The sequence below is a fragment of the Bolinopsis microptera genome, chromosome 10 (assembly GCF_026151205.1).
Source record: "Bolinopsis microptera isolate Bmic1 chromosome 10, MBARI_Bmic_1.0, whole genome shotgun sequence".
Lineage (NCBI taxonomy): Eukaryota > Metazoa > Ctenophora > Tentaculata > Lobata > Bolinopsidae > Bolinopsis > Bolinopsis microptera.
Window position 1 is genome coordinate 14,967,371 of NC_087081.1, and position 24,796 is coordinate 14,992,166.

The following is a 24,796-nucleotide window of genomic DNA, read 5'->3' on the forward strand; positions in this document are numbered from 1 at the left end:
ACTGTAATTGTCTGGGCTGAAGGGGTAGGGCCTGTCGTGATATCATGGATCGCTTAGGTTTCACCAGGATCTGGTAGTCCTCATAATTCTACGGCCTATGTGTATCATTCGTCATCTCGCACAACTCATTAAGAATCTTATGAATTTGGCATAAGAAAATTTGCAGCCTTAAAATTGGGTAACAGGGAGCTGACCAGGCCAGAACCCAGTTGATTGGGTCTGAGGTCACGTGATTATGAGCCTGAGGTCACGTGACTATGACGTCACCAGAGCTTGTTCTCCGATTCCCGCTCATTGGACCAGGTGAGCTAGCATGCTTGTGAATGTGAGTGTAAGTACAGCTGTACTGTAGTTTATATCCACCAGCGTGCGCTTTTTCGCATAGCGGGCTCTCACCAGCCCGCTGTCAAAGGGCCCGATATCTCTACAGCCCGCTCATGATATAGCCCGCTAACAAGTGACATTTAATTTGACCAGTAGCAATATAGCCCGGAGTTCTCTAAAATATTTTCAGTTTCTGTATCGTCTCCATGTGAAATTCCTTATTACACTGACTATATTATATACATTTTATTTTTGTGTCCGGTAGGGCTGCTCAAGCAGCTCGTGAGCAGATGACATGATACTTTGATTTATATCAAAGTTATTATAACACACTACATAATACACATCAGCACTATAATCCCCCTATATTATTGATATTCATCGTCACTGACATTACATTCATTATTCCCACGGCCCAGGAATGCAGTGCATCTCCAGCCCCTATATACGACACAGCCCTTTATGATTGGCTTACATTGAACACGTGACGTGTTACCATGGTTACAACAATTAGTGGCGACCTTTTCTAGAGTTGACTTTTATATAAGCTCCATTGTTTATTTATAAAATTATATATTAACTGTAATACGCCCGCTGGTGGATATAATCCACATCACCTCGACCCGCGGGCGGAAAAATCGTATAGCACTCGGGCCCGATGGGCCCTCCGTGCTATACGAAAATATGTCCTCCTCAGGCTAGCGCCCTCGGGGACATATGAAATATTGCACGCGCGTGCGCGTGCAATATTTTGTTCCGCCCGCGAGTCTCCGGTGATATGTATATATATCTAATCCCCCCCCCCCCCCAAACAAAGAACTTAAACTTAAAGAGAACTGAATGTTAGTGAACTGGAAGTCAGAAGTGGAGCAGCTATATGAGGACAGCTGTGCTCATCGTATTTGGTCTCAACATTCCTCCTTGTCTGCTAACTTGTATCAAGATATATCTGTAGTCGCGTAGTTTAAGCGTACCTTACAAGACTTTTTTGTGGCGGACCAATTTGCGACGACCGAAATTTTGGCGGTCCGAAAATATGGCGAAATTGAACAAAAACCGTCACATTTCGGACGTCACAGAAAATAAGGGTATTTTTCATCATTTTTGTGACAGTAAGCAGTAAGGAAATTTCTGAAATTCGGTAAAATCATGTTCAAACTTAGTCTGTATTAAGACTGTAAAACTTTCATGTTAGCACATACATGTATTTTAATGCAAATTTAAACTGTATTGCTTGACATTCAATTCGTCATTGGTGTGGTGATAATTTGTCCCAAGATGCCAGAATTTATTTATTTATTTATTTATTTTACTTGATATTACTTTTTAGAAACAAAATAAAGCAGTGAAGGCACAGTCATTGAAATAAGCTAAAAGATAATGCGACGGATTTTATTACGACGACCGAAATTTTGGCGGTCCGAAAATATGGCGAAATTTTCGGAAAACCGCCACATTTCGTACGTTATAAATATGTCTTGTAAGGTAGTTAAACTGTGATGCACCCTGTTAAAAGAGCGAGGATTGTTTAGTTCATATGATCTAAATTGTTAAATTTAAATTTGTAAATGTTCAAGTAAAAGAATGCCGTTCTAAATAATAATTCCGCTGTAGTTTGCTTGTATCAAGATACCTTGCTGGCTTGTATCAAGCTATTACTTATAGCGGGCGGGGTGGGGGGGGGGGGGGGGGGGGACTAACTCTAAGTGCAGTTTTGGAATTTACAAAAAGGACCCACCCACCCCCTTTACGGTACTAACTGCTTTTTCGGATAATATTTAGGACACCCACCCCCTTTTGCCGGCTTTTGCGGTACTAACTGTTGAGAAATCACGGTACTAACTGTGTCTTTGTATATAAAATAAGATACCCACCCAGAAATTGCTTTAAACGGCTCATTAAACATTTGAAAATGGGCAAATTATACCCACTATTTAGTAGGGGTTTTGTTTTCAATGTAGTCGAATTAGATAAAAAGTTACAAAAAACATTTTTAAATAATAAAAAACCCAAAAAAACTCAAAAAAACCTCAAAACCCATTCCCAAGATTGAAATTTGAGGTAAAATGGGTTTTTTGGAGTTTGACATCCCCTTTAGTACCATGTACTAACTGTTTTTTCTGGGAAATGAGCAGCAGACCCACCACTTAGTACACAAATACTAACTGCGTTTTGGAAGAAAATATGACCCACCAACCCAACGTCACGTACGATTCTGACCTTATGATCCCCCCCCCCCCCCCCCCGCTTATAGTATGGTAGTTGGACTGTGCTACACTTCATTCTGAAGATAAAATTCCGATATTCTTCGGCGTTAAAAAAATTCCGAATTTCCAATGTGTCTTATAGAAAGTGAGTGAGAGAAAAACTTGTGGCAATTTTATTTACTGATCCTCTTATTTGTAAAGCTATCCTCAATACATATGCAGTTGCAAAGTGTGATAACTGTTTCAACAGGGGTCGAATTCACAAAAATAACGTAAACCATTGATTTAAAGCAACCGCCGCTCCTGTCTCTTGATTGCTGATGATGATCAGGAATACATGACGTATCATGACGACGATTATTGGTCACTCGAAATCGACCCGTTAATAATGCAATGTAGGTATGATGGTTGTTTCTGCCTATTTGTTACCTGATACTAATTAATCAATAGGATCAAAACGTAAATTATATTGGTAAAAGATGGATTTAAAGGCATAAGGAAGCATTGTTGAGTTCTGAAACCAAGTTTAATCGATTTCTCGTGCAATTTTAGGTCAGGAATGGTCATCAAAATAAGTTTATAACAAGGTCGATAATTTGGTAAATTTCTAGCTTTCTCTCAGAAAATAAATCTGCGTTTCTATAGAGGGTAATTAGATATAAACTACAGTCACCAGCAGATTTCAGGAGAGATGAAAACTGAAAAGTCATTAATAAAGATTTTAAAAAGGTCTGGTGATAGGGGGTGTCCTTGCTCCGTTCATTTGCCAATATCAATTTTAGGCGACAAGAGTTTGGAAATTTTTATATGGGCAATTGAGTTTTTGTACATATCACTTAAGCAGTTGAAGAAGTTACCGGTTATTCCAAGGCATGCAATTTTGTGCAGAAGAAGGTCCCTACATACAGTTTCAAAGGCCTTTCTTAGATCAACAAAGCATGCATAAAGACGAGCTTTTTTAAACTTTTGTCTATTTGTCAATGACTGTCTTGAGGGTGAAAATGTGATCGTTAGTTTGGGCACCCTTCGAAAGTCCAAGTAAAGCTGTTCTTTTGGGTCAGGACAGTAGAGTTTTTTGAAGTGTAAGAGACGTTCAAGTATAATGCTAGAGAACAGCTTATCCATACAACTGCCAACTGATAACGCTCTGTAATTGTCTGGGCTGAAGGGGTAGGGCCTGTCGTGATATCATGGATCGCTTAGGTTTCACCAGGATCTGGTAGTCCTCATAATTCTACGGCCTATGTGTATCATTCGTCATCTCGCACAACTCATTAAGAATCTTATGAATTTGGCATAAGAAAATTTGCAGCCTTAAAATTGGGTAACAGGGAGCTGACCAGGCCAGAACCCAGTTGATTGGGTCTGAGGTCACGTGATTATGAGCCTGAGGTCACGTGACTATGACGTCACCAGAGCTTGTTCTCCGATTCCCGCTCATTGGACCAGGTGAGCTAGCATGCTTGTGAATGTGAGTGTAAGTACAGCTGTACTGTAGTTTATATCTAATCCCCCCCCCCCCCCCCAAACAAAGAACTTAAACTTAAAGAGAACTGAATGTTAGTGAACTGGAAGTCAGAAGTGGAGCAGCTATATGAGGACAGCTGTGCTCATCGTATTTGGTCTCAACATTCCTCCTTGTCTGCTAACTTGTATCAAGATATATCTGTAGTCGCGTAGTTTAAGCGTAGTTAAACTGTGATGCACCCTGTTAAAAGAGCGAGGATTGTTTAGTTCATATGATCTAAATTGTTAAATTTAAATTTGTAAATGTTCAAGTAAAAGAATGCCGTTCTAAATAATAATTCCGCTGTAGTTTGCTTGTATCAAGATACCTTGCTGGCTTGTATCAAGCTATTACTTATAGCGGGCGGGGTGGGGGGGGGGGGGGGGGGGGGGGGGGGATCAAGTACTAATTGCCGTACGTGACGTTGACTAACTCTAAGTGCAGTTTTGGAATTTACAAAAAGGACCCACCCACCCCCTTTACGGTACTAACTGCTTTTTCGGATAATATTTAGGACACCCACCCCCTTTTGCCGGCTTTTGCGGTACTAACTGTTGAGAAATCACGGTACTAACTGTGTCTTTGTATATGGACACATTCATTTGAGTTTGAGGATATTGGTAAACAAAAATAATAGCGTTTTCGACGATAGTGGCTTAATTTTGACATATATTAACCTAGCACGTTCAGAAGTTCTGAACATTAGCCACGTAACCCATACTCCCATATGCACTGCTCAGAAAGAAAATCTATTGTTGTTAGGTACTATAATGTTTCAAATGTCACATTTTGTGTGACTTAGTTAACTGCAGTTGTCTAATTATCATTCCTTGGTCTGAAATATAGTATATTAGGTCAACCTAACAATTATGATACAACATTGGTTAAAGGGCACGGATCGAACGGTTACAAGGTAATATTTGGGTAACTTTGTCACACTCAGAATAACATAGCTCTATTCTACTGTGAGGTGTCCTAAAAACCCTTTCAACTCATTATCTGATGGTTGATCTACCAATCATAGCCCTAAAATATGTTGTTTTGATTTTTGAATAGTTAGCTAATACAGGCACTTGGTTATTGGGAAATGAGGTTAATTCTGTCACAATATATGGAATTTTAAATTTTGGACGAATTATTTATATCTGATTTTGGAAAACTTTATATGATGACAATGTAGTTGATGCAAGTTGAAAACAGTTGATGTTTACATTGTCACAAAATTGATACGAAATCGTAAATAGGTTGAAAACAATGATTATAGAATGAAACAGTCTCTTATAATAACTCTTATAATAACTGAGTGACAAAGTAAACATGTCTTGCCCCTATTTTGAAGATCTATATTCTACAACTCTATTAGAATTCAACATTCTTTCAGAAAAAATTGGTAGAATATTGTCCAGAATATCAGAGCTTAAGTTTGACAATTTTAGGTTAAATTCGTCAAAGTCACTAAAAATGTGTCAAAATTAACTTTTCCTGCCCTAACAATTTCAAGATAGTGTAAAAATTAGCATAGGCTGCTTTATTACCTATATAGATCAATCCAAACTACTACAAAGTATATGTTAATGTGATGACGATTACCTAACTCTTATAATAACTGATGTGACAAAGTGAACATGTCTTGCCCCTATTTTGAAGATCTATAACTCCATTAGAATTTAACATTCTTTCAAAAACGATTGGAAGAATATTGTCCAGAACATCAGAGCTCAATTTTAACAATTTTAGATTAAATTGTCAAGAAACTGAAAATGTGACAAAATTTACTTTCCCTGCCCCAAAAATATCAAGATAGTGTGTTAAAATTGGCATAGGATGCTTTATTGCCGATATTAATCGATCCAAACTACGAAAAAGATCTGTTAATCTGATGACGATTACCTAACTCTTATAATAATTAATGTGACAAAGTAAACATGTCTTGACCCAATTTTGAAGATCTATACCTCTATTAGAATACTATGTAAGTTTATCATCAACAAAATTTCGATAAACTAGTTATTTTGCCAGCAAGGAGCTAACAGAGTTATAATAATTTTGTTGTGACGAAATTACCCTATTTTTGACCATGTTGCGGTAGTTTAATTGTGACACTGTTAACATATTACCACCTGATAATGATTTATGTGACTGGTGCATGGTACTAGCAGTGTTGTTTGATCCATAGTACGCAATATAAGGGGTTTAAGCTGGTATATCATTATTTGTTCAATTTCACACATGTTCAGATATCATCAAGATTATGTGACAAAGTAAACTTAGTTGTGCCTTCTGTGTTTTAATTCCTTACGACTATATGATATATATACATATCACCGGAGACTCGCGGGCTGAACAAAATATTGCACGCGCACGCGCGTGCAATATTTCATATGTCCCCGAGGGCGCTAGCCCGAGGAGGACATATTTTCGTATAGCACGGAGGGCCCATCGGGCCCGAGTGCTATACGATTTTTCCGCCCGCGGGTCGAGGTGATGTGGATTATATCCACCAGCGGGCGTATTACAGTTAATATATAATTTTATAAATAAACAATGGAGCTTGTACTATAAAAGTCAACTATAGAAAAGGTCGCCACTAATTGTTGTAACCATGGTAACACGTCACGTGTTCAATGTAAGCCAATCATAAAGGGCTGTGTCGTATATAGGGGCTGGAGATGCACTGCATTCCTGGGCCGTGGGAATAATGAATGTAATGTCAGTGACGATGAATATCAATAATATAGGGGGATTATAGTGCTGATGTGTATTATGTAGTGTGTTATAATAACTTTGATATATATCAAAGTATCATGTCATCTGCTCACGAGCTGCTTGAGCAGCCCTACCGGACACAAAAATAAAATGTATATAATATAGTCAGTGTAATAAGGAATTTCACATGGAGACGATACAGAAACTGAAAATATTTTAGAGAACTCCGGGCTATATTGCTACTGGTCAAATTAAATGTCACTTGTTAGCGGGCTATATCATGAGCGGGCTGTAGAGATATCGGGCCCTTTGACAGCGGGCTGGTGAGAGCCCGCTATGCGAAAAAGCGCACGCTGGTGGATATAATAACAATTCCCAGCACTTCCAGGCCATCAAATAAACCTACATTACTCAGCATTGCTTATCAAGGCGCCCTAAACATTCATCGCATATTTTCTTTAATGTGTGACAGAGTAAACCTGAGTGCACCATCTAACGAAAAAATTCGTCAAATATGTAGGTAATGGTCATATGTACCCATCCAATCAACTGGACACCCACAAATTTGGTCATAAACGGCGGCAAGGGGTCCATATTTACTCCGTCACATGTTTATAGTGTGACAATGTAACCATTTCCGTGCCGGCCGTATTTAAGCGATATCTTATCGCCTGATTAAGATATCGTTATGTGACAAAGTTAGCCTAGAGGATGAGACGATTATCCTAACCATCAAGGGTTTATGTAATTTCATAGTGTGACAAAATCAACTACACTGTGCCTTTTAATAGGGTCACTTATATTTACCAATATCCTCAAACTCAAATGAACGTGTCCATATAAAATAAGATACCCACCCAGAAATTGCTTTAAACGGCTCATTAAACATTTGAAAATGGGCAAATTATACCCACTATTTAGTAGGGGTTTTGTTTTCAATGTAGTCGAATTAGATAAAAAGTTACAAAAAACATTTTTAAATAATAAAAAACCCAAAAAAACTCAAAAAAAACCTCATAACCCATTCCCAAGATTGAAATTTGAGGTAAAATGGGTTTTTTGGAGTTTGACATCCCCTTTAGTACCATGTACTAACTGTTTTTTCTGGGAAATGAGCAGCAGACCCACCACTTAATACACAAATACTAACTGCGTTTTGGAAGAAAATATGACCCACCCACCCAACGTCACGTACGATTCTGACCTTATGATCCCCCCCCCCCCCTCGCTTATAGTATGGTAGTTGGACTGTGCTACACTTCATTCTGAAGATAAAATTCCGATATTCTTCGGCGTTAAAAAAATTCCGAATTTCCAATGTGTCTTATAGAAAGTGAGTGAGAGAAAAACTTGTGGCAATTTTATTTACTGATCCTCTTATTTGTAAAGCTATCCTCAATACATATGCAGTTGCAAAGTGTGATAACTGTTTCAACAGGGGTCGAATTCACAAAAATAACGTAAACCATTGATTTAAAGCAACCGCCGCTCCTGTCTCTTGATTGCTGATGATGATCAGGAATACATGACGTATCATGACGACGATTATTGGTCACTCGAAATCGACCCGTTAATAATGCAATGTAGGTATGATGGTTGTTTCTGCCTATTTGTTACCTGATACTAATTAATCAATAGGATCAAAACGTTAATTATATTGGTAAAAGATGGATTTAAAGGCATAAGGAAGCATTGTTGAGTTCTGAAACCAAGTTTAATCGATTTCTCGTGCAATTTTAGGTCAGGAATGGTCATCAAAATAAGTTTATAACAAGGTCGATAATTTGGTAAATTTCTAGCTTTCTGTCAGAAAATAAATCTGCGTTTCTATAGAGGGTAATTAGATATAAACTACAGTCACCAGCAGATTTCAGGAGGGATGAAAACTGAAAAGTCATTAATAAAGATTTTAAAAAGGTCTGGTGATAGGGGGTGTCCTTGCTCCGTTCATTTGCCAATATCAATTTTAGGCGACAAGAGTTTGGAAATTTTTATATGGGCAATTGAGTTTTTGTACATATCACTTAAGCAGTTGAAGAAGTTACCGGTTATTCCAAGGCATGCAATTTTGTGCAGAAGAGGGTCCCTACATACAGTTTCAAAGGCCTTTCTTAGATCAACAAAGCATGCATAAAGACGAGCTTTTGTAAACTTTTGTCTATTTGTCAATGACTGTCTTGAGGGTGAAAATGTGATCGTTAGTTTGGGCACCCTTCGAAAGTCCAAGCTGTTCTTTTGGGTCAGGACAGTAGAGCTTATTGAAGTGTAAGAGACGTTCAAGTATAATGCTAGAGAACAGCTTATCCATACAACTGCCAACTGCTATTGCTCTGTAATTGTCTGGGCTGAACGGGTAGGGCCTGTCGTGATATCATGGATCGCTTAGGTTCCACCAGGATCTGGTAGTCCTCATAATTCTATCGCCATCTCGCACAACTCCTTAAGAATCCTATGAATTTGGCATGTGAAAATTTGCAGCCTCAAGATCGGGTAACAGGGAGCTGACCAGGCCAGAACCCAGTTGATTGGGTCCGAGGTCACGTGATTATGAGCCTGAGGTCACGTGACTATGACGTCACCAGAGCTTGTTCTCTGATTCCCGTTCATTGGACCATGAGGTGAGCTAGCATGCTTGTGAATGTGAGTGTAAGTACAGCTGTACTGTAGTTTATATCTAATCCCCCCCCCCCCCCCCCCCCCCCCAAACAAAGAACTTAAACTTAAAGAGAACTGAATGTTAGTGAACTGGAAGTCAGAAGTGGAGCAGCTATATGAGGACAGCTGTGCTCATCGTATTTGGTCTCAACATTCCTCCTTGTCTGCTAACTTGTATCAAGATATATTTGTAGTCGCGTAGTTTAAGCGTAGTTAAACTGTGATGCACCCTGTTAAAAGAGCGAGGATTGTTTAGTTCATATGATCGAAATTGTTAAATTTAAATTTGTAAATGTTCAAGTAAAAGAATGCTGTTCTAAATACGAATTCCGCTTTAGTTTGCTTGTATCAAGATACCTTGCTGGCTTGTATCAAGATATTAATTATAGGGGGGGGGGGGGGGGGGGGGGGGGGGGGGGGGGGGGGGGGGGGGGGGGGGGGGGGGGGGGGGGGGGGGGGGGGGGGGGGGGGGGGGGGGGGGGGGGGGGGGGGGGGGGGGGGGGGGGGGGGGGGGGGGGGGGGGGGGGGGGGGGGGGGGGGGGGGGGGGGGGGGGGGGGGGGGGGGGGGGGGGGGGGGGGGGGAAAGGTTAGTGCCGTACGAGACGTTGGCTAAATCTAAGTGCAGTTTTGGAATTTACAAAAAGGACCCACCCACCCCCTTTACGGTACTAACTGCTTTTTTGGATAATATTTAGGACACCCACCCCCTTTTGCCGGCTTTTGCGGTACTAACTGTTGAGAAATCACGGTACTAACTGTGTCTTGGTATATAAAATAAGATACCCACCCAGAAATTGCTTTAAACAGCTCATTAAACATTTGAAAATGGGAAAATTATACCCACTATTTAGTAGGGGTTTTGTTTTCAATGTAGTCGAATTAGATAAATGTACTAACTGTTTTTTTGGGAAATGAGCAGCATACCCACCACTTAGTACACAAGTACTAACTGCGTTTTGGAAGAAAATATGTGCATTTTAGGTCAGGAATGGTCATCAAAATAGGTTTATAACAAGGTCGAAAATTTTGTCAATTATTAGATATAAAGTACAGTGCAGCTGTACTTACACTTACATTCACAAGCATGCTCTGGTGACGTCATAATCACGTGACCCCAGGCTCATAATCACGTGACCTCAGACCCAATCAACTGGGTTCTGACCCTGACCCTGACCCTGACCCTGACCCTGACCCTGACCCTGACCCTGACCCTGACCCTGACCCTGACCCTGACCCTGACCCTGACCCTGACCCTGACCCTGACCCTGACCCTGACCCTGACCCTGACCCTGACCCTGACCCTGACCCTGACCCTGACCCTGACCCTGACCCTGACCCTGACCCTGACCCTGACCCTGACCCTGACCCTGACCCTGACCCTGACCCTGACCCTGACCCTGACCCTGACCCTGACCCTGACCCTGACCCTGACCCTGACCCTGACCCTGACCCTGACCCTGACCCTGACCCTGACCCTGACCCTGACCCTGACCCTGACCCTGACCCTGACCCTGACCCTGACCCTGACCCTGACCCTGACCCTGACCCTGACCCTGACCCTGACCCTGACCCTGACCCTGACCCTGACCCTGACCCTGACCCTGACCCTGACCCTGACCCTGACCCTGACCCTGACCCTGACCCTGACCCTGACCCTGACCCTGACCCTGACCCTGACCCTGACCCTGACCCTGACCCTGACCCTGACCCTGACCCTGACCCTGACCCTGACCCTGACCCTGACCCTGACCCTGACCCTGACCCTGACCCTGACCCTGACCCTGACCCTGACCCTGACCCTGACCCTGACCCTGACCCTGACCCTGACCCTGACCCTGACCCTGACCCTGACCCTGACCCTGACCCTGACCCTGACCCTGACCCTGACCCTGACCCTGACCCTGACCCTGACCCTGACCCTGACCCTGACCCTGACCCTGACCCTGACCCTGACCCTGACCCTGACCCTGACCCTGACCCTGACCCTGACCCTGACCCTGACCCTGACCCTGACCCTGACCCTGACCCTGACCCTGACCCTGACCCTGACCCTGACCCTGACCCTGACCCTGACCCTGACCCTGACCCTGACCCTGACCCTGACCCTGACCCTGACCCTGACCCTGACCCTGACCCTGACCCTGACCCTGACCCTGACCCTGACCCTGACCCTGACCCTGACCCTGACCCTGACCCTGACCCTGACCCTGACCCTGACCCTGACCCTGACCCTGACCCTGACCCTGACCCTGACCCTGACCCTGACCCTGACCCTGACCCTGACCCTGACCCTGACCCTGACCCTGACCCTGACCCTGACCCTGACCCTGACCCTGACCCTGACCCTGACCCTGACCCTGACCCTGACCCTGACCCTGACCCTGACCCTGACCCTGACCCTGACCCTGACCCTGACCCTGACCCTGACCCTGACCCTGACCCTGACCCTGACCCTGACCCTGACCCTGACCCTGACCCTGACCCTGACCCTGACCCTGACCCTGACCCTGACCCTGACCCTGACCCTGACCCTGACCCTGACCCTGACCCTGACCCTGACCCTGACCCTGACCCTGACCCTGACCCTGACCCTGACCCTGACCCTGACCCTGACCCTGACCCTGACCCTGACCCTGACCCTGACCCTGACCCTGACCCTGACCCTGACCCTGACCCTGACCCTGACCCTGACCCTGACCCTGACCCTGACCCTGACCCTGACCCTGACCCTGACCCTGACCCTGACCCTGACCCTGACCCTGACCCTGACCCTGACCCTGACCCTGACCCTGACCCTGACCCTGACCCTGACCCTGACCCTGACCCTGACCCTGACCCTGACCCTGACCCTGACCCTGACCCTGACCCTGACCCTGACCCTGACCCTGACCCTGACCCTGACCCTGACCCTGACCCTGACCCTGACCCTGACCCTGACCCTGACCCTGACCCTGACCCTGACCCTGACCCTGACCCTGACCCTGACCCTGACCCTGACCCTGACCCTGACCCTGACCCTGACCCTGACCCTGACCCTGACCCTGACCCTGACCCTGACCCTGACCCTGACCCTGACCCTGACCCTGACCCTGACCCTGACCCTGACCCTGACCCTGACCCTGACCCTGACCCTGACCCTGACCCTGACCCTGACCCTGACCCTGACCCTGACCCTGACCCTGACCCTGACCCTGACCCTGACCCTGACCCTGACCCTGACCCTGACCCTGACCCTGACCCTGACCCTGACCCTGACCCTGACCCTGACCCTGACCCTGACCCTGACCCTGACCCTGACCCTGACCCTGACCCTGACCCTGACCCTGACCCTGACCCTGACCCTGACCCTGACCCTGACGTATTATTTAACGCTCCGATCGTACCATTTTAATCTAGTAGAAAATAAAAGCGAGAAGCTGCTAGCGAAAGAAGGTCAGGATCCTTTTCCTAGTGGTCCACGTAAAATAGCAGGGTTGGTGGATCGATCATGCAAATGGCTTTATTGTGTACTAGAGTTTGATCCTTTTCAGCTCATTGCAATAAAGGTTGAAATCGCTCCACCTTACTGCGACTCGATCCCATTCAGTGGTTTTCTTATTTGACCTAAATGGAACCATTATCAGTGCCAAATTGTCTCCTGTTCCGCCTTTATATATTTTAAGTGCTCGAATAGTCATCGATTCCACAACAAATAAGAGTCGTAGAAAAGCAAGTACCGTTAACCGTACGTTAGTTTCATTTCATTTCTTGTGATTTGTACCCAGGATACGAACCAATATATAAACCTAATTTTTACCGGCCGGCACGCAGTGAAACTGAAAGACTGTTAGACTTAAATTGATTCTGCCGGCTTGCACGATTATGCGGATACAGTTTATTCTTTTTACTTTTCTTGTGGCTACCATCTTCATGATTGAGCAACCGGATAACTCGGCCACTATTGGATATGAAGATTTGGTGTGCCTGGTTGCGGTCAGCCGCCCGGATTATGTGGTTCCTGATGCAGACTGTGCTAACCTAATATCAAAACTACCGTCCATCAGATATTATGAACGAATGCTGCAGTGGAATGAAAAGTGCCAAATTTCATCCCTGCACGATAATCTCTTCTCGTGTCAAGTCAACATTGACGTGTTTGGCACTGACGTGACATTTAAAGATAAATCTTGGCTCTGCGAAATGAAAGATACTCGAGTATGTGACGGTGCATCACAGTGCGCAACTGACGAATGTCATTGCAAGGCAGAAGACGCAGAAAGAATATCCAGATATTACTTTTACTGCTTCGACGGCTCGGGTTGTATTACCTCCGAAAAACTCTGTGATGGAGTGCATCAGTGCAAGGACGGGTCGGATGAGTGCTTCTGTCCTGAGACAGTTGAAATTTTCTGTCCAATTCCAGACACAACGAGGCAAAACAAAATTTGTACATCTTCTGAACTATATTGGCGACGATTTGAGACGATCAGCTCTCTTAATTGCTCAGTACTAGCAGACAATGTTCCTGACAAACCTCATCCTCACCAGCATCTCGTCCAGAATTATTTCAACTACACCGATAAATGTCTTAAACAAATATTGTATGAATCGAGCGAAATGAGACTCGCAAACACTTCATTTTGGGATTCTGACGAAAAATACACATACGTATCCTCGATATGCAAAAACAATTGTAGCGATGAAGCAGGCTTCGGAAAAGAAAAAATGTCATATTTTTGTAACCGCATAGTTTTCGCACGACTAACTGATCATCAAGTGATTAACAACTTGGCCTTCCTTTGTGAGGAAAATATGTTTTACTCGACCGGACAAAATGTTCCCATTAAAGCTATTTGTGATGGCCCACGTGATTGCAAAAATGGAGCGGACGAGATCGGCTGCCCAGGCCGGTTTTACTGCTCCAACCAAACCTGGGTAGACGAAAAAAAAAAGTGTGATAACGTGAAAGATTGTGCAAACGGACTTGATGAGTGTGAGACTTGCGATTCGGGGGATTTGTCCTCATCCCAATTCCTCATACGTTCCAAGATAATCCTGTTAGTTACCTCAGTGATGGGGCTGTCAATAGTTTTCCTGAATCTATATGAGGGTGGACAGTGCTTTCTCGGACAGCCAGCATCAAAGAAGGGAGAGATTGATAAAATCCTGCGACTCCAAATATTCGTGTATGATGGGTTGATGGGTTGTTATCTGTGCTGTGTGGTGCTGGCGGCAATAGTCCTAAGAATGAGAGGAGACTATTGTATTATTGAGAGAGAATGGAGGGCAAGTAAATACTGCTCAGCTCTAGGAGTCCTCTTCTCATTTTCCTCCCATGGCTCCCTTATAGTTGTAGCTTTTGTGAGTATTCTCAGGTGCTATCATTGCACAGTACTCATTGTGACCAATGTTAGAAAAAAAGTTGTTGTCTTAGTCTCCGTAGTTATATTTTTGATAAACTCAGCCCATTCTATCGTTCCCATGCTTCCGTTTGCATTCGTCCAAGATATCTTTCGAACGGAAATATTTTTCTCAAACATTGAAGATAATCCTTTCTTCAGCAGGAATCCCGTGAATGTTTCCCATCTAGACCGAATGTATCAAAACAAGTTTAAATATGAGAAAGACTCGAACGTGTATGAAGCCTTAGCTGTCTTGAAGAACGTGACCTCAAAGCCACAAATCTTTGATACTATGGAAGTAAGTTACTATGGTAACAATGGACTGTGTGTGCACAACATCTTCAAAGCTCAGAGTTCGTACAAAACATACAAGCTGACGTATTTAGCAGTGCTGGTTACTCTACTCATCGTTGTCGTAGTTACCTACTCTATGATTGTATTGAATGACAGAAAAAACAAAGCAGCAGTGGGCCAAAATAACGCCAACGGTGATCAGGACAACAATTCCAATGCTCTGACCATTAAAGTGGCTCTGATGATCGGAACTCAACTTGTGGGATGGATACCCCTTATCTGCACTACCATATACTTCTACTATATGGATACTAGTTCAGTCCCTCCTCTAGTATTCGAAATGTTTGCTCTGGTGGTAATACCCATCAACAGTTTTCTGAATCCATTCTTTAATAGTGGGCTGTACAAGAAGGTTATTTTGCAAATAAAAAGATTGTGCGAGGCGGCAACAACTGTTGTCCTCAATAACAACCAACATCAGGATGTCGAGATAGTGAATGTAGAAAGATTGTGCGAGGCGGCAACAACTGTTGTCCTCAATAACAACCAACATCAAGGTGTCGAGATGTTGCAAATAAAAAGATTGTGCGAGGCGGCAACAACTGTTGTCCTCAATAACAACCAACACCAGGGTGTCGAGATAATGAATGTAGAAAGATTGTGCGAAGAGGCAACAACTGCTGGCCTTGATATTGGTAGCAACCAAAATCAAGGTGTCGAGATGTGCGAGGAGGTAGCAACTAATGATTTTTTTATTATCCATAATCGAGGTGCTGAGATTCTCGAAACCCCAACTAACGACACAGAGAATCCAGCATGACGTTTGTTTTTCCTTAATAGAGTCATTGAATTATTTGTTGCTACGTGACTATTTTTGTCGCTGTTGTTTTGTTCGCATGGTTTTGTCTCATAGTAACGAGTAACAATAAACTTATGAAATGATAAACATTTGACATAAAGCTTTTTTATTTGCTATTGCTATAAGCTATTCTCTAAATTGTAAATAATTTTGCTGTGCTATTAATAATAAGTTTTGCTAAATCACTTTACAAAACCTTTGTAATAAAATTTATTTTTCGATTTATTTTTCGATTTATTTTTCGATTTATTTTTCGATTTACTTTTGACTCGTTTTCTCACCTTTAATTATAATAAAAAGATGGAAGTAAATTAACGAATTGCAAATGAGCACAATACAAATTACGAAGGGAATATCAATTAAATAATTAAATCAAATGCGCAGTTGCTATATCTCCACGGAATAGAAAGCATACTTCCCAAATTGCGCGCATTGCAGTTATATTACTTTTTTTTTATAAACTTCATCATCATGAATCGAGATTAAATCATTTCGTTTCGAAATGTATTTTTTTATCTCAACACTTATTTTACTTCGGACATTCCAACAGCCACATTGTTACACAAGTGTGTAACCAGCCAATTACAGGAAGCCGAAGGATTCAATTATACATTAGGCCAGTGACGGTTAAGGTAGTGTGTACCATACTTTCTTCGCCCGAGACTTTGCTGCAATGGGCAGCTCCTCATTTTATAACCCTCACACCCGATTTCTCGAGTATTTGGCTGAGTGGACCGGGGGCTGCATAGACCACTCAGGATCCTTAGCTGAGCGTCTACGACGCTCACCCCACGGCTAGTGACAGAGTCGGGAATCGAACCTGGTACCTTAAGCAATACCAAGCGGATTAACCAACTGAGTCACTAAGCCGTTGAATGATTAATGATTTAAAATGAATACAATTTTGGGTGCAATTTTAGATTCGATTTTGACCGTTCTGTGTACATGCTTATGCTTTATAATTATACGTTTTTGTTTCATGTAACAATGTAACATGGCTATGAGAAGAAAATTCATTGCATCGACTCAAGTTGTTTTCAAATTTAGGCACGCAAAATAACAAAAATACAAAATTGCAAAAACAAAAACAAAAAAAACCTCTTAGATGTTGTATCACGATTCACGTCGTGACCCTCACGGTCATTTCACTATAGGCGCAGTTTATATCTCCGCCAAAAGCAAATTTGTAAGCACTCACGCGCATTATATCCAAATGTGATTTTAAATTTTCGCATTGGATCGTTGCTCATTGGATCGTTGCTATGCCGCGCCCTGCAGCAATTTATTCCTTCAATTGAGACCTTCGCCCCGCATTTAACTACTCGTCTGATATGATACCTTTATCTTTAAACAGCTTATTTTTTAAACATTTTATCAATTATTCTGTCTTATTTTGTTCCATTTTAAACTGTACGATCAGTTGTGAATTTGTTTAATACATTTGAGTTTACAGTTGCAGTGCACTTTATCAGATTAGAATTTCAGTTGACTAATATTTTCTTCTCTTAAATCAGCTTATTGTTTAACATTTTCACTGCTATGACAGTATTAAAACTGTCATAACAAGGACTAGGAATAGCTCAACTCTAATAACTAGATCAAACATCTCGTGACAATTATTACAGTTTTAATACTGTCATATCAAGGATTAGGAATAGCTCAACTCTAATAACTAGATCAAACATCTCGTGACAACTATTGTAGTTTTAATACTGTCATAGCAGTGACTAGGAATAGCTCAACTCTAATAATTAGATCAAACATCTCGTGACAATTATTACAGTTTTAATACTGTCATAACAAGGACTAGGAATAGCTCAACTCTAACAACTAGATCAAACATCTCGTGACAACTATTGTAGTTTTAATACTGTCATAACAAGGACTAGGAATAGCTCAACTCTAATAACTAGATCAAACAGCTCGTGACAATTATTACAGTTTTAATACTGTCATAACAAGGACTAGGAATAGCTCAACTCTAACAACTAGATCAAACATCTCGTGACAATTATTACAGTTTTAATACTGTCATAGCAAGGACTAGGAATAGGGAAACAGGAGAAAAAGCTACAGACCATCAAGGCAGAATTAAAAGAATCATTTACCTAATACTTTTTAACAGTCACAGAGTTTTATAATAAAACTTTGTAAGAATTTTGATCGTTCTTTAAAGTTGTGTTTTGTTAACATCATATTTTGTATTTCTCGACTCAAAAAAAGCATGATTATAATTACATATATGTAACAAACGAATCTTTTATCATTAAAAGCATTTCATGCTTTACTGCCGGTTTACTATACGACTGAAGTGCACAATTGTATGGAAAAGTAAATTTATTCTCAATAATACGGGAGGAGGTGTTCTTACAAAATTGTACTAATATCACCCCCGTAGGTATACCGGTACCGGTACACCGTTATTATATAGGTACTGGTTTATTCTCTACTAAATATCGCCCATGTATAATATCGTCTCCCATGCTATTAATGTGCCAAGTTCGAATTCGGTTTCTTGCACTTTACTTATATATAATATTTTGCTTCCTGTAAACTGGTATGTTAGGAAGCAAAAGAGGCTGTTTAATGTAACTTCAGGAAGGCGCGACTGTGAAAATAGTTGAGAAAACTACGCGCATTAATGCTAAAATGTGATGCTTTTGGCGGAGATATAAACTGCGCCTTTCACTATATACATGATATATAGTAGAGTTTCTACGATACATTGCTCTATCCAGAGCCCTTGCACTTGCAGTAGCGCGCGCCCGCCTCACGGCTTGTGAAACAAGCGCGCCCGCAGTGGCGCGAAAGGACATGGTTAGGTAAATACGATACAGGTTGACCATCGTTAATGATCTGGCCCGGCGCGCGCTACTTCGTAGCACGTGCTTACTGGGCCGCGCTCAGCCTGTCATTCCGCCGAATCTCTATTCGGCGTTTATGTTAATGAACATAATAGCCTGAGGTCCCCAAGTAAAGCACGTGCCATCGAGAAGAAAACGGCGCGCGTTTTTTACGAAGAAATTTAGATGAGTAACATCCTTCACATAGCCATGTGTATACGCGTACGGCGGTCGCTTACCTGGGGACCCCAGGCTATTATGTTCATTACCATAGAGATTAGGCGGAATGACAGGCTGAGCGCGGCCCAGTAAGGCGGTCGCGCGCTACTGCAAGCGAGAGGGCTCTGGTTAGAGCAAGTAACATCCGTCAACTATACTATACAGGGGGAGCTGCACACTCGTGCGCGGCGGGTCATACAGCGCATGCCAACTTGATACATGTTATAAAAGTGGCATGCAACGTATGTCAAATGCAGACAACTAAAATGATGGTTATTTTATTAATCGTAGGTTTATCATTTATATAACCTACAGCTACCTACCAGGACGCGCGCTGAGTAAGTTGGACTCGTCGAAGGTCCTGGAACAATTTTTTAAACGAGTATCATGAGTATATATGTTCGATAAGAAGTTGTTGAGGCAGCTGATACGAATAGAAATCTTGTCAACCTTTTTCGAATATCAGGGATCGGATTTTGATCATTCGTAAATATGCTTCTGCATGGTATACATAACAGTATAAAATCATGTTATTCATTTTATTATGATTATAGAATTCTGGTTTTGGTGAGGAAGCCTTGCAGCAGATATCCAGGTATCCACGAATTCTTTCCTCATGTAGTGACTGATACGGGTGGAGAACCTATATTTGAAGGAAGATGAGCGGGGAAGTTGTATTTGGTGAGAAGCTTGTGGATGTTGTTGTACCAAGAAAGGCCAAGCATAATCTGCTCGTAAAATGCAGTATAGTAGTAGAGAATAAATTCTTTTGGTGCTTTCAAGGCGACTATTATATAGAGGTGGCACCTACTTTCAACCTAGCAACCTATGTTTGATGCTTTAGAATGGACGGACAAGGACCATTTGATATACTTATGGGTATGTAGGGGCAGGCTTTGTAAATTTAAATTTAAAATCTTGGGGGATCAATTCTCACCCAATTTACTGGAGAGTTTCTAAGGTACCTGATACAAATCAAGGTTTGTTTTGATTTCTTAGTATATATATATATTTCATTGCTGAACTTCTACACAATAAAAAAGCGGTTTTTACCGGTATTGACAGCGGTTTTGACACTGCAGACTGATGAAAAATATCATTAATAAGGTAGAAGCTACATGTCTGATGAGTTACTTCAGTTAATTAGTGAAAAGTTTAAACGTGAACTTGTCATAGTTATCATAATCTGCTGTTCCATTGAATTAGAGCGAAGAAGTTGTGTTTTTTAATGCTATAAATCATATAATCTTAAATTAACCGTTTTGAATTATTTTTTAACTTGGTGCAAATATTATTGTTAAAATTTGCTTCGCATTAAATTAAATTATTATTTCATTTCAATAATTTATATTTTGTATATCTTACATAACGCGAAATTTTTGTGTCACACTCCCGGCTTTGCCGATTTGGACCCCAATGTTAACCTTGCAGCAGTTGTGTCAGCCCAATATAATCTTAAAGTATGATCGTACTTATTGTAATGAACAAGAGACCCATAATTAATACAATAAGCGAGATACTCGTCAACTCAGCAGCAGTTTCTGTCCGTGTGATGTGCTGTTCTTCTCCTTTCTGTGTCCCTGTGGTTTTGTTTTGTAAATATTTTGTTTTTTACAACATTTAGTAGTGTTTTAAGCAAATATTTCAATCGAACTTAATAGTTAATAATAACAAACACAAATACTAGACACTTAACTTTTTAACTTGTATTATATTATATATTACTTGAAAGCCCGTGGTCACAGGGAGGAAGCTAATAGTATTTTTTGGTAGACAGTTTTTATAACATCAACAAATATCCATCACAACCGAAGTTACAGCCAATTGAAATATAGCTCGCACTGAAAACCACCTAATAACAACAAAAAAACGATCAAAATGCCCCTCTCAAATCCTTGCATGTGCAAGTGCACTTTTAACACCTTTATCATGGTAACTTTGCAACTACCTATTTCTCAATATTCAATAGTACAGGGTGGGCCAAAAGTCAGTGTGCAAACGTTGGCCTTAATAGCTCAGTCACTGAGTGCCCAATTGAAATACTTCCTTCTGGTATGACTTAGTACCACCACTGGTTCTTGGAATTTGTCAACTCGAAAAATATTCGCGTTCATTTTTTTCAAATGGAGGTTCATTTTCACATTTATTTGATAGTTTGGATAGTCGGATCAAGCTAAATGTTATTGAATTGTGTTTGGCCATTCGAATTACGTTTGTCCTGAAAGAATTAGAACTGTAGCTTCTCAGATGACCAAGATATGAAGCATAACGAGTTTATTCATTACGTGTGATCAGGTGATTGGTTTACCTAATCACGTGATAAGGTGACCCCGTTAACTACCCCGTTAAACAATATGGGAATTGTTAAGGGTGCCCAATTAAGGTGTCGTGTCACGGTGTCACATAATCACCCAGTCAATTTTGTTAACGAGATACACAAAATGCTTGATAACTTCGTCATTTCTAATCTGTTTTGCCTCATGTTTTTAGATCATATGCAACATTTGATAATCTACCGTCTCTAAAAAAATTAGGCGTTCAGCATGTTCAAAGGAAACAATATAGGTGTTTTAATATTGAATGGGCGTGGTCTAAAATATTCGAATTTTCAAATTTTGACGACGGAATCCTCGAACCAGTAAGTACAGTATGCCATCTGCAAAGCAACAACTCTCAAATATAAAACACGGCGGAGGTATAAGACACAACGTTTGCACACTGACTTTTGGCCCACCCTGTATGTACAAGCTGATTTGTTGTGAAAATCCTTAAACAATTTATACGTTTGTGCTTGCAGCTGATATCAGGCTTGGGGTGGTGCCTTAGAAGCGGTATTTCGGGTACCAGTAAAGCTCTTACAGGCAACTGGTTCCTTTTGCCAGCCGTTTTTAGTCTAGTACTGTCTCATTTCTGGTCTGAGAACATGCGCAACAAAATTTTGATATGCCATGACGTGGAATTATTTGTAAGATGGCTTGTAAACCATAAACTTATTTAAACTGCGCTGCCTGTCAATCGTGAATATTGAACTGCTACAATAGATTTGCTAGGTATAATATTAATTTGTATTTTAAAGATTATTGTAGGGATTTAACTATTTGTTTTCAGGAGAAAGTTTTTTTAATTTTGGTGTAGCTTGTTCGACCTATTGTGATTATTTATTTATTTTAGTATTCTGCTGTTTTAACATACTTTTGATATCTTCCGTGATTATGATATTTCTTTGTGTAGTGGTTGCATTAAGTGTTAAAGTCTGCACTGCAAATTACATAAACCAATGCAAAATTGAAATTGAAGAAAAGATTAAACTAAACTCGAAATTTTATACTGCATAATCCAGTGAAACGAATGTATTTTTCATTGATTTCAATCATCTTATCAATTAATCGATTGAACCAATTAAATCAATTAAGTCATCAACTAAAATTTAAAGCAAGAAATGGCTGACGGTAGACAGAGTATGAACAGTAGACAGCGATCAGATCACCTATCAATATCATCAGGGAGCTCTACTTGCTGTTCACATCTTTGTTCACAAGTCATCAGAACAGTCCTCTTCATCTTCAACTTCATATTCTGGGTTAATTGATGGGGTTCATTTAGCATTTTTAATTAATACACTTAAATCTCATTTTAGAAATTTGTTGAAATTATGTTGATCAAAAGAAAGCAGATCTAATATACATTACTTGATAAAACTGCGTTCTTTCACACTACACGACCGTGCACAAACATTCTTTGAACCTCTGCAAATTCTACCCCTTAAAACCTAACCCCATACACCAAAACCCCAGGCACTAGGCGGCACATTACTAGTACTAGGAGTTTACCTGAAGATAGAATACAAGTCTCTAGACAACATCTCTGACGATAACTTTGGAACATGGATGTACGGACTCATCATCGTCGGCTCCGTGATATTCGTGATATCATTCTTAGGGTGCTGTGGAACTCTGCTTCAATCTAATAACTTTTTAATGCTGGTTTGTTGTTGGGTTTCTCTCCTTTCTGGCATTCTCTGGTATTACTGTACACGGTACAGATGTTAGTCTGTCAATTAACTGCGTTGAAGAGTTTGTGATTTTGTTGTCGTATGGCTCTCCAACGGTAAATGTTGTAGGTTGTAGGGCTTGCCGCTTCAATTAGTGACATAGCTTTCTTGAAGCTTACATTACATGTATGGAATTATTTGAGTACTAAAACATAACCTCCCCTCAGTATTTCATGCTCCTCATTTTGTTGGTCTTTGGCCAAATTGGATGTGGTATATGGGCCTATACCATCAGAGATAAGGTAATTTTCCGCGCTAATCTGTCAATGTACATTTTTAGTTAGCCTGACAAATTAGAATTATTCAGTAAATGACCTCATATATTATGTCAGGGACTAATTTATGAAATATGAGACGACAATGTTAAAATTGATAAGCTAATGATTAATTTAATGGATGCTAATGTGGTAATTACAAATGTACATCCTCCTCAACCCTTCCATTATGTTAACGATAATTAGTGATTTGAGGACCTGCCAAGATGTAGGTAAACCTCTAATTTGACATTTATTACATTCAGATATTTATCGACCTAGAAGAGGGGCTCGAGAGTGCAGTTGCTGAATACAATAACACTAAATCTAATGGAAATGAGTCTGTTATCAAAGATTCCATTGATTCCATTCAGACGGTGGGTTTTTATTAAGTTATTTGTGAAACCAAATATTACAAATTAATCCCTATTCCTTATTCAATATTCATGATACAATGCAGCTGAATGAAATATTTACATCTTTTCTCCTTTCATGAATTTCGTACCGTAATCTCCTCAGACATCCCCAAATAATCTCCTCAGATATCCAAATAACCCCAAATAATCTCCTCAGATATCCAAATAACCCCAAGTAATCTCCTCAGACATCCCCAAATAATCTCCCCAGATATCCAAATAACCCCAAATAATCTCCCCAGATATCCAAATAACCCCAAATAATCTCCTCAGATATCCAAATAACCCCAAATAATCTCCCCAGATATCCAAATAACCCCAAATAATCTCCTCAAATATCCAAATAACCCCAAATAATCTCCTCAGATATTCAAGTGTTGCGGACACAACGGCCGGGCTGACTATAACGGAGACCCTCCTCGGAGCTGCTGTCCTCGGACGGAACACGATCTACCTCACTGTTCCGAGGAAACATATCATAATGTGGTAGGTTAAATAACACTATTATATTTAGCATTTAATAATCTTTAAATTTAATTGTGTTCCCAAGGTTTCAAGGCTCTAACTCATTCAGTAGCTGCGTAACAATAGCATAAAAAATGATCGAGATATTATCCTGATATCAGACAATTTGTAAAAAAGACTCATGAAGCTGCCACAGTGCCACGCTCCACTCCAATCAATTTGAGGTCTCACATTTTGTTGACAGATTCCGGAGGTCATACCTTTTAGCCCCTGTAAATATCAAATACCGTTCCCAACTGTCCTTGAGTTATAAAACTGATCACGTGATCACATGGGGACCTTGTTTTGGTACACCCTGTATTATGGGAATGTTTTACATCTGTCAGTAAATCTGTAACAAAATAATCGTGTTACTGTTAAATAATTACTATAAACTATTAACAAATTACTATTACGAATCATATTACTATTAACAAGCTAAATCTTATAACTGTCGGCATCCAAAAATAACCTTGCATATTATTTACTTGTGGAATGTTATGTTATGTACTTATATATTGGGTATATTAACCCTCGATTGTTTTAGTAGTAACCCTTGATATTTTGTGAAACCAC

General features: G+C 41.0%; 2 protein-coding genes across 5 annotated transcripts in view; one reads left to right on the forward strand and one right to left on the reverse strand.

Annotated features, from left to right (window-relative positions):
* The window catches only part of LOC134822081 (1-phosphatidylinositol 4,5-bisphosphate phosphodiesterase beta-4-like), an 858,242-nt gene that overhangs the window by 93,034 nt on the left and 740,412 nt on the right, over window positions 1-24,796 (reverse strand). The gene's annotated exons all lie outside the window — the stretch shown is intronic.
* LOC134822285 (leukocyte surface antigen CD53-like) overlaps window positions 22,420-24,796 on the forward strand; it is a 32,421-nt gene continuing 30,044 nt past the window's right edge. For all 4 annotated transcript variants that reach the window (XM_063833197.1, XM_063833196.1, XM_063833200.1 and 1 more), the window contains exons 1-5: window positions 22,420-22,575; window positions 22,790-22,978; window positions 23,214-23,288; window positions 23,567-23,677; window positions 24,083-24,202. In XM_063833197.1, the coding sequence (XP_063689267.1) occupies window positions 22,435-22,575; window positions 22,790-22,978; window positions 23,214-23,288; window positions 23,567-23,677; window positions 24,083-24,202 (636 nt within the window). In that variant the 5' untranslated portion in view covers window positions 22,420-22,434. The remainder of the gene's footprint in view (window positions 22,576-22,789; window positions 22,979-23,213; window positions 23,289-23,566; window positions 23,678-24,082; window positions 24,203-24,796) is intronic.